The sequence below is a fragment of the Poecilia mexicana genome, unplaced genomic scaffold (genome assembly GCF_051168715.1).
Source record: "Poecilia mexicana isolate PSO_F unplaced genomic scaffold, ASM5116871v1 scaffold_14, whole genome shotgun sequence".
Lineage (NCBI taxonomy): Eukaryota > Metazoa > Chordata > Actinopteri > Cyprinodontiformes > Poeciliidae > Poecilia > Poecilia mexicana.
The window spans coordinates 4032827-4047787 of record NW_028263383.1 but is presented as its reverse complement, the minus strand read 5'-3'; the positions used below and the strand labels follow the sequence as shown (position 1 = coordinate 4047787).

At 40.2% G+C, this 14961-nt stretch overlaps 2 protein-coding genes across 2 annotated transcripts; both read right to left on the bottom strand.

The window, feature by feature from the left end:
- Nucleotides 1–659: 659 nt before the first annotated feature.
- LOC106921936 (palmitoyltransferase ZDHHC23-A-like) lies at nt 660–6005 on the bottom strand. Its single transcript, XM_014993956.2, has 5 exons — nt 4886–6005; nt 3874–4027; nt 2447–3061; nt 1465–1632; nt 660–1257 (listed from the first exon to the last, which is right to left on the bottom strand). The coding sequence occupies exons 2-5, from the start codon at nt 3990–3992 to the stop codon at nt 984–986; spliced, it is 1176 nt and encodes a 391-aa protein (XP_014849442.2). The 5' UTR covers nt 3993–4027; nt 4886–6005; the 3' UTR covers nt 660–983.
- Nucleotides 6006–8572: 2567 nt separating this feature from the next.
- On the bottom strand, nt 8573–14738 carry LOC106921950 (V-type proton ATPase catalytic subunit A-like). The gene is made up of 15 exons (XM_014993985.2): nt 14406–14738; nt 13836–13932; nt 13393–13521; nt 13016–13230; nt 12791–12928; nt 12548–12699; nt 12276–12438; nt 11734–11842; nt 11125–11247; nt 10859–10973; nt 10594–10657; nt 10304–10507; nt 10044–10138; nt 9329–9500; nt 8573–9248 (listed from the first exon to the last, which is right to left on the bottom strand). Exons 2-15 carry the CDS (start codon nt 13915–13917, stop codon nt 9156–9158), a joined length of 1854 nt encoding a protein of 617 aa, XP_014849471.1. The 5' UTR covers nt 13918–13932; nt 14406–14738; the 3' UTR covers nt 8573–9155.
- Between the last annotated feature and the right edge of the window lie 223 nt (nt 14739–14961).

Below are 14961 nucleotides of genomic sequence, written 5' to 3'. Positions count from 1 at the left end.
TGACCTGATGGGGGCAGCAGAGGACAAACTATTCTGGTGCACAGGGAACAAGAAGGTCTGAACTGAGTTTTGCAAAGGAGATGGAAATCTATTTATTTAAAGATTTATTTAAAATACTGTTCTGTCAAGAAATAACAAGAGAAGCGGATGTTGAATGTTGCATTGAAATACTCCCGAGTCATTTTTCATTCACTACGTTAAGAGTTTACAAGTCGGATGCTGCACATTTTGTAACATCTAAAATGTTACAAAATGTTACAAAATGTAACACCAGCAGCTGGTGGAATCATCACTTCCTTTGGATCGTAGAGCCACAGCGTTCTCCAAAGTCTTGCATCTTTGAAGATGTATCATAAAACAGACATTTGTGAGTTCCCTTCTGAATCTGTGGGGGAATGAAGATTAAAAGGTAATATAAAATTGAATTTCATTAAAAACATGACAGAACTTTACAGAATGCTGCATAAATAAAAGAAAATATCAATTGATACTGCGTTCACTTTCCAGCTTTGAGAACAGCTAACGCTGTTCATATGCACTGAGTATTAGAACTGCATTGTGTTGAATGCTAAATACTCGAACACAATATGAAACTAAAATGTATTTAACCATCTTAAAGGTAAATGTTACACAGCTATTACCAAGTAAACAGTCTTCAATCTTTTCAAAAATTTTTTATTGAATTAATCTTCACATCTTTGCTTCTGAAACATGCGTTTATTTAGCTTTAATGCTGAGAGGTACGTAATAAATAATTTCCCTTTTACAAGCCATGAGCAGAACAATTGTTCATCAAATTTAAACTCCAAAACATGCACGTTTGTGTGTGCACTCTATTTTTACAAGAATGTTTATATTCTCCTGCAGTCTTCTGTAAATTAAAACTACTGTCAGAATCATATGCCGAATCATAAGGTCTTTATGATTCGGCTGTACTGGGAGTCTGAAGTGATGATCAAGTTTTAATAAGATTGTAGAAGAAACTAGACCAAGTCGGTGGGGCTGGAGTGAAGAGTCACAGAGGAGTCTGCCATTGTGAGAAACTCAGCCCAGTTCTGATAGAAGCCACGTGAATACTCTCCGGTGTCGATGACAAGTCCCCACAGGCGGCTCTGGCCCTTCTTGTTCCTCAGAGCCAGCTGAGCCTCACGCCCCGTCACGTTGAAGCTGATGTTCAGAACCTGCGCCACCAGGAGGTAGAGCAGTCCAACTGTGATTATGCTGCTGTACCAGCAGCAGGTGAAGCAAAGGGCTGTGCTGTAAACACACACAGAGCAAACATCAACACAACATGTTTTATTATTATTACATGTAATGCCTACAAACTATGATTTAAGTTTTTTTTTTTAAAAAGTAGATTTCTGCCTCTGCTGTGTCATATTACAGCTTTTTCCTTATCATACAAAAATCTGTTGAGTTTGTCTTTTTTTTTTTTTCTTCCTGTTTTTGAAGAGTTTGCAGCACCTTGGCTGGCTGTAGACGCCGGGGCAGTAGAAAAGGGCCGTCACCCGATACTGACGAGGACAGAGGCTGCGGAGCACCAAACCGATCCCGTAGACGGAGGTCAGCACAAACACACAGAGGGTCTGCAGGAAGCTGCGGTGGTTTGCTTGTCCCACGCAGCTGTTTATCCTGCAGTATCTCAACATGCAACGCAGACAGAGAGGTCAGAGGATGGAGACAAGATGCTATTCCACATTTTGTCATGTAACAAACAGATACCTCAATGTGATTTACTGAATCAAATTAGTGCACAATTGCAAAGAGGGGGGTAATTTTCCCATGGTTTTAAAAAATTTGTTGATGAAGAAAAAAGTGTTACCCTCCTCTGATAGTCCAACATCAAAAAAATGAGTGCAAATAATTGCCTTTGCTATTTACCTAATTAGTAAACAGAGTCCTGCTGTGAGTAATTTATTCTCAGTATAAATAGAGCTTTTCTGTGATGATGTCAGAGCTTTGTCAAAAGTAACCAAGCAATAAGTTTGCATTCATAGAGATCTCATATATACATGCTACACTTTCTGATATCTTCCTTATTTTAGATAAAATAAAACAATTTTTTTCCACTTCTTGAATCATTTTGGCAACGGGACCGCAAGATTACTGCTAGATGTCATGCTTTATAAAACACCTACTTGACAACTGAAGTGTGTTTTCCCAGTTTTAAGCAATTTTTAAAGACATGATTCAGTTCCAGATTTTGCATCATGACCATAAACTGCAAATTCTTTGATAATTTTTGATACATCAAAATGTGACCAACGACGTTGACTTTCTACTACTATATGTTAGAATGACTGATCTGCAGCTTGTTTGTTGCACAAATACTAACAGAAGTTATTACAGTTAAAAGATCTGTAATATTGGTTGGGAAAATCAGCAAAAAAAAAAAAAAAAAAAGTAAATAAAAAGCGACAGATAAACTTCTTTAAAGGAGACTCACCAGATGCAGTGGTGGTCCAGACGCTGAACACACGATCCACATGTTCTGCAGTGTCCGGCACGCGGGGGCCGCATTATTTTGCACACAGGGCACAGGCTCCATTTTGTTGTTGGGGGATGTTTTCCTGTCTGTTCTGCGACTGTTGCCTGGATAAATCCATCAGAACGAGTAGAGTCATCTTCTGCGACCATCCTCTGACGGTTTACTTCATGGCGAGAGGCAGGGACAAATCCTGGACCTCTCTTAGTGTAAATGAGTGAAACTATAGTAAGAATCATCCCAGTGGTCACAGCACACGTCTGCAGTGGGCTGACGTCCCCGCGGGGTAAAATCTCCACAATGAAGAGATAATACATGTAGGCCAGGGAGTAGAGGGCAAGGGTGAGGAAGAAGAGGGTGCGCCTTTTCCTTCGATGGGTGGCGTAGTAGTAAGACAGCACCAGGCCTGGCAGAGCAGTGAGGATGGTGATGCCGAGCAGGTAGTGCAGCGCTGCAGCTTTCAGCAGAAGAGGCAGCAGCAGCAGAGCCGGGATCATGGAGATCTCCAGGTGGTTGATCATGGTCCTAAGCACAGGAGACTGGAGCCCACATGAGAGTGGTTTCTCCTTCAGCCACCTAAGAAAACCACAAGAAATCAGACTTAAACAACATACATTTTACTGTACTTTGATATGCTGCACATTTTCAGGCTAAAATCAAGGTATTTATTTCCCTATCCACTTTGTTCTCAAATGAAAATGTTCCATCTGTTGAAAGCTACAGCAAAAAATGCCAATTTTCTATAATTTTGATATCATTTTTAACATAATTGACATATTTTAAAACTATCAGATAAAATTCAAAAACAAACACGGTGTCAGTAATCCTAGAAACGGCTCAAAACTGATTTAAAATCAAAGAACAAAGGAACTGTTAAATTTTTGTATAAACTATTTCTCAAATACAGATTTTACGCAGTGAATAAATGTGCTGGAAGCTTTTACAATTGCTAAGTTATGCTGCTGCATAAAGAAATGTTCGCATAATTTTATGTTTTATTTTATAATTTGGATAATATATGCCAAAGGAAATTGTGAAGGATGGTATATCTGCTTCCTGTTCTTCTTATATGCGTCTGCATAAAGCTGAGATAAACTGGCAACCAGCCCAGGGTGCATCCCAAAAAGGAACCAGCGTCTCTACAACCTTGAACAGGATTAAGGAGGTATAAAAAAACCAATGGAGTGTTATTTGTCAGGGTGGGATGACAAATAACAGTCTGTAAATGAATGTACGGGAAGTAGTAGATAATCAACCGATGGGCTCTGCTTCAGTAGGAATGAAAGGATCACTTCTAATAATCAAAGTATTTCAAAGACTTTCTTGACTTGCTGGCTCGTCCTCACAATTTTTCGGCACCGTAAAAGCAGCTTCATCCCATGCCGTACCTATTGAACGCTTCGTCCAGATCTTCACAGTCACAGCAACACCTGTACTGGTAGATGTCACATTCACAGCAACACATGGGATCATCCGGCTCTGGAGGCTTCAGCTTCTCCCATTTCATAGTGACCCGCTAAAGATCCCACCGATGTTTAGCTACTTTAAAAGAAAATGCAATCATGAAAGCAGAGGCAAAAGCATATAGATAAAAATGTGTCATCTAAGTGGCTTAAAAAAAATCAGGAAGCAACGTTTCTTCCAAATAAAAATCTAAAAAAGCGTCACAATTACAAAAGACTGACTTCAGAAACCACCTACTTAGAAAACATTAATCACCTAAATTGATAGACACACATCTAACTTGACTGTTGGATAGCAAACTCTGTGCTTGTCATGTTCATTTGAGAAGGATGGCTAATGTTAAAAAAATAACGCTGAAAACGAAAGCTGTGAATTTCATTTTGGGTGTTGTCATGTCAAGGAGCTGAAACAAGAAGTGATCTTGTTTACACTACATTACTTTACGCGATACATTAGATAAAAATATATGTAATGTATAGCTGTTTTTTTCTGACAGAAAAAAAAAAGGTTACAGTGAGTGAATGGATTAAATGCATTCCAAGCTACTATCAGAAGATTAACTAGGTCTTGTTTAAAAACTAAAATAAAGCATAAACTTCAATTACTTCTGATCGCTTTCACATCCTGGGAGATTCAAATATAATTTGTTAAAACAAGGCCACTGTGTCTGCAGAGACTAGCTATCTGGGCCAGCAAACCTGAGACCCTAACACTCCGAGATGTCCTGGAGTTATTGTAGGTGCAATGTATTAAAAAAAAATACTCAGTGAAGAATGCATCCAAAACAAAAGGATAAATAATAAATATAGACCAGTTTTGAACAATTTCAAATCTGACTGCATCTAATGAAGATCAGTGCGAGTCGATTATATTTTAACGGCGTTGAAATGCCAAGGAAGACATTCACAAACAAATCAACAGTTTCTGTGTACTTACCTTTTGTTTCTGAGCAAAATGTAAAGCTGGACAGAGTTAGATTCACTTATTCCGAGTGTAAACGATGAGTGACGATGAAGAAACAAAAATGAGAAATGACCTCTTGTCACCAAGCTCCTTCTGTGAGTGATTGAAGGGAAAGATGAATAGAGCAGCCTAGTTTCTCATCAGTCATTTGTGTTGGAGAGAAAAAAAAAAGAAACTGGCATGTTTCAGCCCTGCCTGGTGGAGCAGCAGCAGCAGTGTGTCAGTGCAGGGAGATGGTTTCCATTGCTCGGATTCCCATGGAGGAAGTGTCCCAACAGAAGGCAGCTTTAATTCCTCTTGACAAGTGGTTTTAATATCATGTTGCATCTACCGGCTCACGTAACTTTGAATACTTTACAAGTCGTCCTCTGGCATACGCGGTCCCCTGTCAGTTGTCGTTTCAGATTTTAATTCTGGCATGCTTGGCAAATATGGAAGCCCCCCCGTACGGGTTTGGGCCGACCAGAAAGCCGGCGGAGCCTCAGCTGAGCAGGGGGGCAGTGGGGCTGGTCTCTGCTGAGGTGTTTGAAAGCTGCAACGGCAGCCCTGATGATCCACACCCGGCTGGATGAGGTGAGCATGAGGAACATGACAGGCACTCATACGATGAGAGAGTGATCGTTGATCCACGAGCAGCCCCACCCTCACGGATCACATTTCCTCCCACAAGATGTTTGACCTTGCAGCTCCCACATAGAAAACTATGTTGAGAGTGTTGGCGTGTGATCTGTGCTCTGGTGTGTGTGTATTCTTATACATTTTTGTGTGTGAATGTTTCGCTCGTCGCACCTCTTTTCACTTAAAGTGACAATGTGGTAAGTGACCCCTGCAGCGAAGTCGGCCTCTGATCATCCCCCTCCCTCCACCCTGCTCTGTGGTGTTTACAAGATGGTTCGGCTTCACGCTCGTAAACACCTCAGCGGTGAGCTTGCAAAACTATTCGTACCCCATTTAACTTTTTGACGTTTCATCACAATACAGCCACAAACTTTTATGGCTTAATTGTTTTTTTCATGTCGAAGTTACAGGGGACAGTCCAACAAAAGCACTGTGTCAGTTTAAATGGAAGTGAAATGCTGCATGTTCGCAAATCTCAAACAGTTGAAGACCAAAAACTCCTATGCGTTTTTATACTACCCCCCCTCACTGGATAATATGTCGAATCACCTTTTCTGACAGCTTTTTTTTTAGGGGGGAAGGGGGGTATGGTTGTTGCATCTAAAAACTTATGTCTTTGTCAGTTTTTATTTGGGAATCAGTTGTAGCTCAGTCAGACTGGATGGGAAGCATCTGTAATTTGTAAACATATATGTTTAACCTTTATCACGTTTTTAATTGGATTTAGATCTGGACTATGCCTTTCTAATAGCTGCTCTTTGGCCTCGGACAACCATTTATAGCTCTTGGTTTATGCTACGGTGGAAGGTAAAATTTTGTTCCTGTTGCTTCCAACAAGTTGTCTTGTCCAGTATTTGCCTCAATCCATCTTCTAATCAAGTTTGACAAGTTTACATAACCCTCATAAAAAAAAACATCCTCACAGCATGTAGAAAACCAAAGGAACTGCAAAGACATCGTCAAGTAAACAAGCAGATAACTGCAATTACCAAAATGTCAGTAGTTAAAAACAAGATGGCTGATTGGGGATAATGGCTTTAGTAACTGCAGCATTTGTCCATAAAAAAAAAAGTAATAAAGTTTTAAATTCCTGCACACTATGTCATGCTTTTGTTTGTTTAACAAATGAATTTCTCTATAGAATCTCTCAGGCCTTCACCAAACTGCTGGGTTTATACCGAGGTAATTTGAGATAGACTCTTTTTTTTTAAGCACCATGTCAGTGGATTTTATTTTGCAATATCAGAGTGAATGGAGCTTAATTTTAGATTTTATTGTTAATAAAAAAAACAAAAAAAAAAACGTGTAGTTTTCTTCCACTTCACAGCTGTGTTCTACTTTATGTTGGTCTATTGCATAAAATCTTGAGAAAATACACTGAAGTGGGGCTGTAACGTAGACTCTAAATAAAGTCAAGTGGTAAAAAGATACTTCGGCAAAACGCTGCATCCGTCTAGCTTTACATCACCACTGAACAGGGCAAAAGAGGAAGTATGGATCATAAGTGTTTAATGCAGGCCTCACTGTGTTAACAGGCAGCTGCATAAAAAAAGAGAAAGCACTTTGGTGCCTGGAGGATTGAGCTTCCTGGAAGCTACTAGAACAAATCAAAGTTATTAACTGGTCTCTATAAGAGACATTTTTCCATAATGTTTTCTAATTACTTCAATTTAGCAGCAGAACTACATGGTTTTCACAGGAGCAAACACATGATTTTTTATTTTATTTTTTTTTCTAATTTTCCCTCCATAACTTCCCCCACACAATCATTACAAACCAAAGAATCGGAGGTGGAGATGCAGGTGCATTACGACCTGCAGGCTGGTGTATTCTGAGCCCTTAATGTCTATATAAATGTGCGTCTAGACAAACTGAATCAATGCAGGCGAAAAGATGCTGCTCTTGGCTTTACGGGTTGCGCTTCCATTAGTCTTAATGGAGGCCGGAACCTGACATAACAGCTCTAAACCAATTTGGAAGATGCTATGCTGTGGCTCTGAAGCAGCAGAATGTGCTGAAGTCCACCGCTGAGATAAAATGTTTACTACTGTACAGTATAGTGCAAAGATCTAGATGCATGTTTCTTCTGTATTATCGGTTCTTATGATTGTTCACAAAGCTCTTGGAGAGTTTTTTTTTTTCTTTTTAATAGAACACACAAGCCTTTTTGAAGATTTCTTTCTCCTGATCTTCTCCTAGGATTTTTTTCCAGTGTTAGACCACGACAAGAGAGGGATCTTTGACCATTCCTTTCTGCACAATCTCTCTGGATCACAGAGTCCTGATTCCTCTCTCATGCCCTCTTCTCCTAATCTCACCCCACAGTTTACTAATGGATTTTAGATCTGAGAAGAAGAGCTTTAGATCTTTATTTCTCCTGATATTTCTGAGATTTTACCATTTCATGAACTCTAACAAGGTTTCTAGGTCCTTAAGAGGAGAAGGACCTTAGTTTCTCGAAATGAGTTTCCACTTTGATGTTAATGTTTTGATGATGATGGATTCAAAAAAGCAAAAACATCCAAGGTGGTGAGTATTTTTTTTTAGGGAATGCAGACATTGTCTCATTTGGTTTACTGATAAAGAAAGACAGCCACTGTCAATTAAATCTCATCAAACAGTGGCCTATTTTAAACAAATGCATGTGAAAAGCGAGTTCTTAATATGTTAAGCTACCGTGGAGGATTTTTCAAGTCACAGAGATATAAAAACTGTGTGTATGCCACCTAGTGGGAAGATCTGCAATATGTATTTGATCCCAAAAACAAGTTTGAACTTGTCTGAAAAAACATGGTGGTGATATTAATTACAACCTCCTCCTTCTTACAACTAGTTAATATTGATATTAACTGGAATGTGACAAACAAAACGCCACTTGAGACAAAGAGTGACTCCTGACTCAAAGGAATCAGTCGCTGCTGTTTTAGTTTGTGAACTACGACTGCAGATTTAAAGAAACTGAAAATACAAAACATCCACAACCTGATCCCATTTCTCAAAAACTCAAGAGAACGTGATAAAAATCTCACTTCAAAGACAAACTTGGAGGTATTTCTTTTGTATTTATTTTAAAGTACCACCAATATAACAGACACTTGTTTAAACACAAACTAAAAGATTATTTCATTATACATTTTTTACACATTGTATCAAGTGTAGAGTCCACACCACAATCACCCTCAAGAGGTAGGAGGCAAAAAGATTAAACCCCACTGACTGCACCCTGAATATTCTGTCCCTTTATTCATCTGCATGGCTAAAGTTGAGTTTTTAAAAAAAATCTGCACTTTGCACCATTTCAAGAAAAAAAAGAGACATCTTCATTTTCACTCTGATAAGAGTTTGATGCAAGTGCGACTGCTGATGAAAGCCCACAGGTTTTAACCTTTGGCCAGAAGCAGGCGTGAGAGTCTCTACAGAACACAGCAAATGTTCCAGCAGCAGGTTTTAAATCAAATCCAAAAGACCAAAACGAGATCAAGATGTATGATAGTCCTGGAATGTTTGAGGAGATGTAAACACAGACAGAATGTTCACACAAATGAGGAGGACAAACACAACGTGGGCCAACGATTCTGGGCTAAATGCTTCGGCTACTTTGGTGTAGAGACAAGAAACTGGAGGCTCATTCCTCGAGGGTCCGGAAGGCATTCTGCATGTCCTCCAGCAGCTGGGCATACTCTGCCTTGATCTTAGCTTCTCCATCTTTAACAGGGTCCTGAGGAAGACACACCACAACTTCGTGTTTCCCAATGTAGCTCCAAAAATACGTAACAAATCAAACAGAACTGAACGTACCTTGAACTTCATGGAGCTGACCCTGTACAGGATCTCGCCCATGTGCTCCTTGATCATGGCCCAGGTGATCTTGTTGTCGCTCTGAGCCGTGGACTCCACTGCGTGTCGGGCCATGTCGTAGAACGCAATCATGTTTGAGAGGACGCCGACGGTTTTGTAAAAGGGGCAGAACCTGCGTGTGGAGGCCGGAGGAATGTGTGAACCTCATCAGTTATGTAAGAATCGCATGAAGGAAACATTCGTAGACTTGTTCCCGCCGTTTCCAAGAAGATCAATTTGTCAGTTTATTTGTGTAGGACAAATCAGCAACAAGGCAGTTCAAAGTGCTTTATATAATAAAAACATTATACGGTCATCAAATATGAAACATCACCAAAATCATCAAGAATAATCATCAAATATATTGGTCAATGTTCCTTTTCTTATTAATCCAAGGAGGGTTTTTACCTTTGATTTGATCAGTATCTGTGCATCATTAGAAGATTTTTATATTTAAAAATAAAAAGTAAGCAACTTTAATCATGTTCAGAAGCACAGAAAAAGTATGGCACTCAATGGAAAAAAGGAAAAGGAACGTGAAATAACTTACTGGGATTAAAGGGTAACAATGATTTACATCATGCAAGTTCAGAAAAGTATTCAACTTGGAAAAAGTTGAATACTGTGCGTGGCAAAATAAGTACCCATAAAAATAAATGAAAGTAGGCGGTCTCACCTGTCGTAGGGGGTGTAGCCATTCTGCTGCAGGAAGTCATCCTTTATTAGCTTAGCTACTTCCAGAGTGATTTTATCAGTCTCAGCGAGAGAAGCCTGCAAACAAAACAAGATCTCGTTACGTTCACACTGTCAGCAGCCATAATTGCACTAAAGGGATTATGTATTGCTTCCCTTGCCACACAAGTTGCAATTCATAAATGATCAACCGTTTTTAATCTGAGATTTGGTCACATGTTCTTCCCTCTCGGTCCTCCTCACCTTGCCTACAAGCTGCACAATTTCAGCCAAGTCCTCCTCCTCCTGCAGGATCTCCTTCGCTTTTGTACGAAGCGGGACAAACTCTGGAAAGTGTTTGTCGTAATATTCATCCAGCGCTCGTGTGTACTTGCTGTAGCTGATTAGCCAGTTTACTGAAGGGAAGTGCTTTCTCTGAGCCAGCTTCTTGTCCAAGCCCCAGAAGACCTGGGAAGAACAAGCAACGTCTCACACACGTTGAATCAGAAAGAGGAGGAGGATCCACGACTGAGGCACCGTAACCGGCCGCGTACCTGAACTATTCCCAACGTGGCTGAAGTGACTGGATCTGAGAAGTCTCCACCAGGGGGCGACACACTAACAGGAACCACCAAATTAAAACAAGAGTCAGCCTGATGACTGATGCAATGCAGATCAGGACTTTATATCAGCTCAATGAAAAACTAGAGGTAAAGATGATCATTATAAACATGATGTCAAACGCTCCTTTTAACAAAATTTCTGATAAAAAAAATTAGTTTCTAGCAATCTAACATAACAACAGAAACATGGACTGACGCTCCAACGATGCTGACGCTGCCTTCTCGCTCTGGATTTCCCAGGCACTTCACACGTCCAGCGCGCTCGTAGAAGGAAGCCAGCCTGGCGCCCAGATAGGCAGGATAGCCGCTGTCTGCAAGCAGGAGCGTTCACATCGTCAGCGTTTTTAACAGTTCGCTAAAGATAGAGGCAATGCTACATTTTTCCTGGTCTTGGTTATCTATGTCGGACAGAGAGTCTCTGCACATGCAAATTAATAAATACCATATGACCAGTGAACTCACCTGCAGGCATTTCAGCCAGTCTTCCAGAAATTTCTCTCAGTGCCTCGGCCCATCGGGACGTTGAGTCAGCCATCATGCTCACATTGTAGCCCATATCTCTGAAGTACTCAGACAGCGTGATCCCTGCAGAGACGTGAACAATATTATTAAATCTAATGGGTTTTTGGTCTGCTAACCGTGAGCCACAATACACTTTTTAGACAATATCTGTATATTTAAATTATAAAAAAGAAACACACTTACACACACTTATCACTATCTGACTTTAAATATTACATTATCCAAAACTGTGCAACTTGGGTCAAGGGTTTCACGTATTTTTCCACAAGCAAAACTTTCTCCTACCGTTCTCCAGACGTAACACTGATCATAACGGTCAAACTCTTCAGTTTATAAGAACATGAGATATGTGTCCAAAAAGTGAAGTCCTTGTCTGTGAGCGCATTTGCAAACTGTGATCTTGCTTTTGAAGTGGTGGCTTCTACCTTCCTGCATGGCCTTTTAGCTCAAGTCGTTAAAGACTTACTTTATTAACGATGAAACTCTCGTACCAGCTTCAAACAAACACTACCTGCACAGGGACTTGTTTTGGAGGCGACATGCACACACCTGTATAGATGGAAGCCTCTCGAGCGGCCACAGGCATGTTGGACGTGTTCGCAACCAGTGCTGTTCTCTTCATGATGCTCTCAACTTTGCCATCAACTTCCATTGTAAGCTGTTGAGCAAAGGAAACGGTAACATTACGTCAGTTTATGTCGTCTTAACATGACTTAAGTGAGGACATTTCTGATCCACAGCCATCTAAAGGAAACCCAACACGTGTTCTATCATATTTAGTTCCCATTTGCTTTTGGTGATCCAGAGTGTTACTTCATATATCTTGCAGTATTGTGGCCACAAAAAAATAAAAATAAAAAATGTAGATGCTTTTTTCATATTCAACCAAGTGACAGTTTGCTTTTTATTCTTTGTCTGCAGAATCTCAAAATTTAAGGCTCAAAAGATAAAAACTATGAAGCAAACAAAAGAAATGCCATAAATGTAGCTACTGAAAACTGAAAGTGGCACATTTTTCTGAGTTTAAGAAGTCTAAAAAGTGTTCCAGTCACAGAAATTACACATTAAAATGTAAAAGTTGCTCCACCAACCTCTGGGAAATCCCGCAGCACTTCAGACATTTCATTGCCACGTTCCCCACAGCCCACATAGATGATGACGTCACTGTTGGAGTACTTTGACAGCGACTGCGAGATCACGGTCTTTCCGCACCCGAAGGCTCCAGGGATAGCAGTGGTGCCACCTTGTACACATCTATGAAAAGTAAGAATCATGCAGGTGTAAACAGTTGACAAATAAATATTTATATAACCAGTTAAAGTGATTAATTGTGACATAAATCAATATCCAAAGAAGCTCTCACGGGAAAAGGGCATCAAGAACTCTCTGTCCAGTCAGCAGTGGATGATTGGCAGGTAGTTTCTCTGTTACCGGCCGGATTTGTCGTACTGGCCACACCTGGACCATGGTAAACTTCTCCTTTACTCCTTCGAATTCAAGCTCCAAAACAACATCCTACATGCATAAGAAGAAGATCAAATTGAAACAAATACATCATTTATTTCAAAAGCTCTGAAGTGCATTCAGCTTTATGAGCAGCACTCACAGAAAGGTCGTAGTTCCCAGGTGGGGCCAGGTAGGTGACAGTGCCTCTGTTTCGAGGTGGAAGCATGAGTTTGTGCTTAATTAAGGAGTTTTCAAACACAGTCCCGTAAATATCTCCGCCTGTGATGTGACTGCCAACCTATAGCAGGGAAAAAGAATAAAAAATGAGTCAGACTAGTTGAGAAATAGTCATTAAATCCAAAGTAGTACTGGGAAGATTTCCCACCCGAAGGCTCTGGCCGGGAGAAAACTCCCATTTGATGTCTCTGTTAAGAGCGCCGATATTTACTCCTCGCGGGATGTAGATACTTTGGGTCAGATCATTAATGTCTTTTAGAGGACGTTGGATACCGTCAAAGATGGAGCCCATGATTCCCGGCCCCAGCTCTACGGAAAGGGGTTTCCCCGTTCGGAGGACGGGGTCACCGACAGACACACCAGCTGGAGCATAGAGTTAAAGAAAAAAAAAAAAAAAACACACCCACAAAGCCAAGGTGATCGCAAGATGCTTTTAACACCATTCCATATGTTCCTTACTAAAAGCTGTAAACAGACCAGTGAAATTTAATATAATAGGAGGTTTTGTGGCAGTAGAAAGGATACAGGTCTCTTCATACACCTGGATAGTCGCCATGTCACCCTCTAAACGGATGATTTCTCCAACCAGCTCGCTGTGGCCGACACGAACCAGCTCATACATGGCAGCTCCAGCCATGGCAGTGGCCGTCACCACTGTCAGTTGCAGAAGCAGGAATGAAAAAACAAAAAATATTCACAAAAGAACAAAAAATAATAAAAAAAAAATCTATTTCTACGTCTACCAGGATTCCCGCTTAAGTTTTTATATTTTAAATAACACAAAAACGTAAACTAATCCAACTGATCACTGGATTAAAATCCAACAGTTTTATGGTCATATTAAAAAGGATTATTTAAGCCTGGTTATTATATTTGCTTTTGATAAATAACTTGTAGCAGAATTATTAGACAAAACACAGCTACTCTTTATGACACCATTGTAATCGTGTTTGGAAAACTGGGCAGACCTGGTCCTGAAACTCCATGAACATAGCCGAACTGGCTTTCTCTCTCCTCATCCTGGATCTTAGGAAGCTTTGACGTGTCCATGGTTTAATTTACGTCCTGCAAAGAAACCCGGGGAGGTCAAGAGATGACAAAGTTTATTTAATATGACACACTCAGACAACACCTTTACATCATTTAAAATATGGTAAAGAAAGTCATGCTAAGTACGGGGAGGCTGAAGTCACACAGTATCTGATCACTTGTTTCATTTTTTTTTTACTCATAGTACAGAATAGCAGAAGGATTGAACAGCTAAACTTCTGGAGTGTCTGAAAAATGAATAAACAAGTTAAGCAGATCACAAACTAGCCTTAAAGGACATATGGCTGTCTCATGTTTTGACTTGAAAGCTGATTTGTGCGTGAACGAGTCAGGTGACAAGCTAGCAGAGTCCCGAGACTCATCACAGTCACAGATACTCAGATAAAACTAATTTACACAGCGCTGGGGTAACACATCACACAACGCTTGACGAAAGACAAACATATCTGTGAAACTCTCACCAAATAACGCCAACATGAGAATGTTACCTTAAACTGATATGAAGTTATGCCCAGGTTTGTCTCTGCTGTCGCAAGATAAGGAGGAGCTTCCCTGTGCTAATCACCTGCAAAGCACCGGGCTGTCACGGGAAGAAAACGTCTCCATTTTGGCTCAAGCAGCTTCGTATTTCCTCCAATAGTGCTGGCTGCGTCTTGAGCCAATATGGCGTCTGAAGATAAGCAGTTTCTCACCCTGTGAAGTTCCGTCTGTCCACTCACGTATCACAGACGCATTACTGACCTCTGCTGGACAGAAGTGAAAACGCACATAACTTACAGTGCCTGTAAATGATATTCAATAAAAAAACAAACAAAACATAATGAGCTGAAGAACAGAGTTAAAAAAACAACAACAAAAAAATCAAGAAAGATGTGCATTTAAAAGATGTAATATTAATTTAAGGATGTGGGGAAACGGTTTTGGATTGATGATGAGAAGGTGTTAAAACTACATAGAAAGAGAAACAAAATAAAATTTACATTCATTAAAAATGGCTAGTGTAAAAATGAACCATTATCTGAGTGAGATACATAATAATAATAA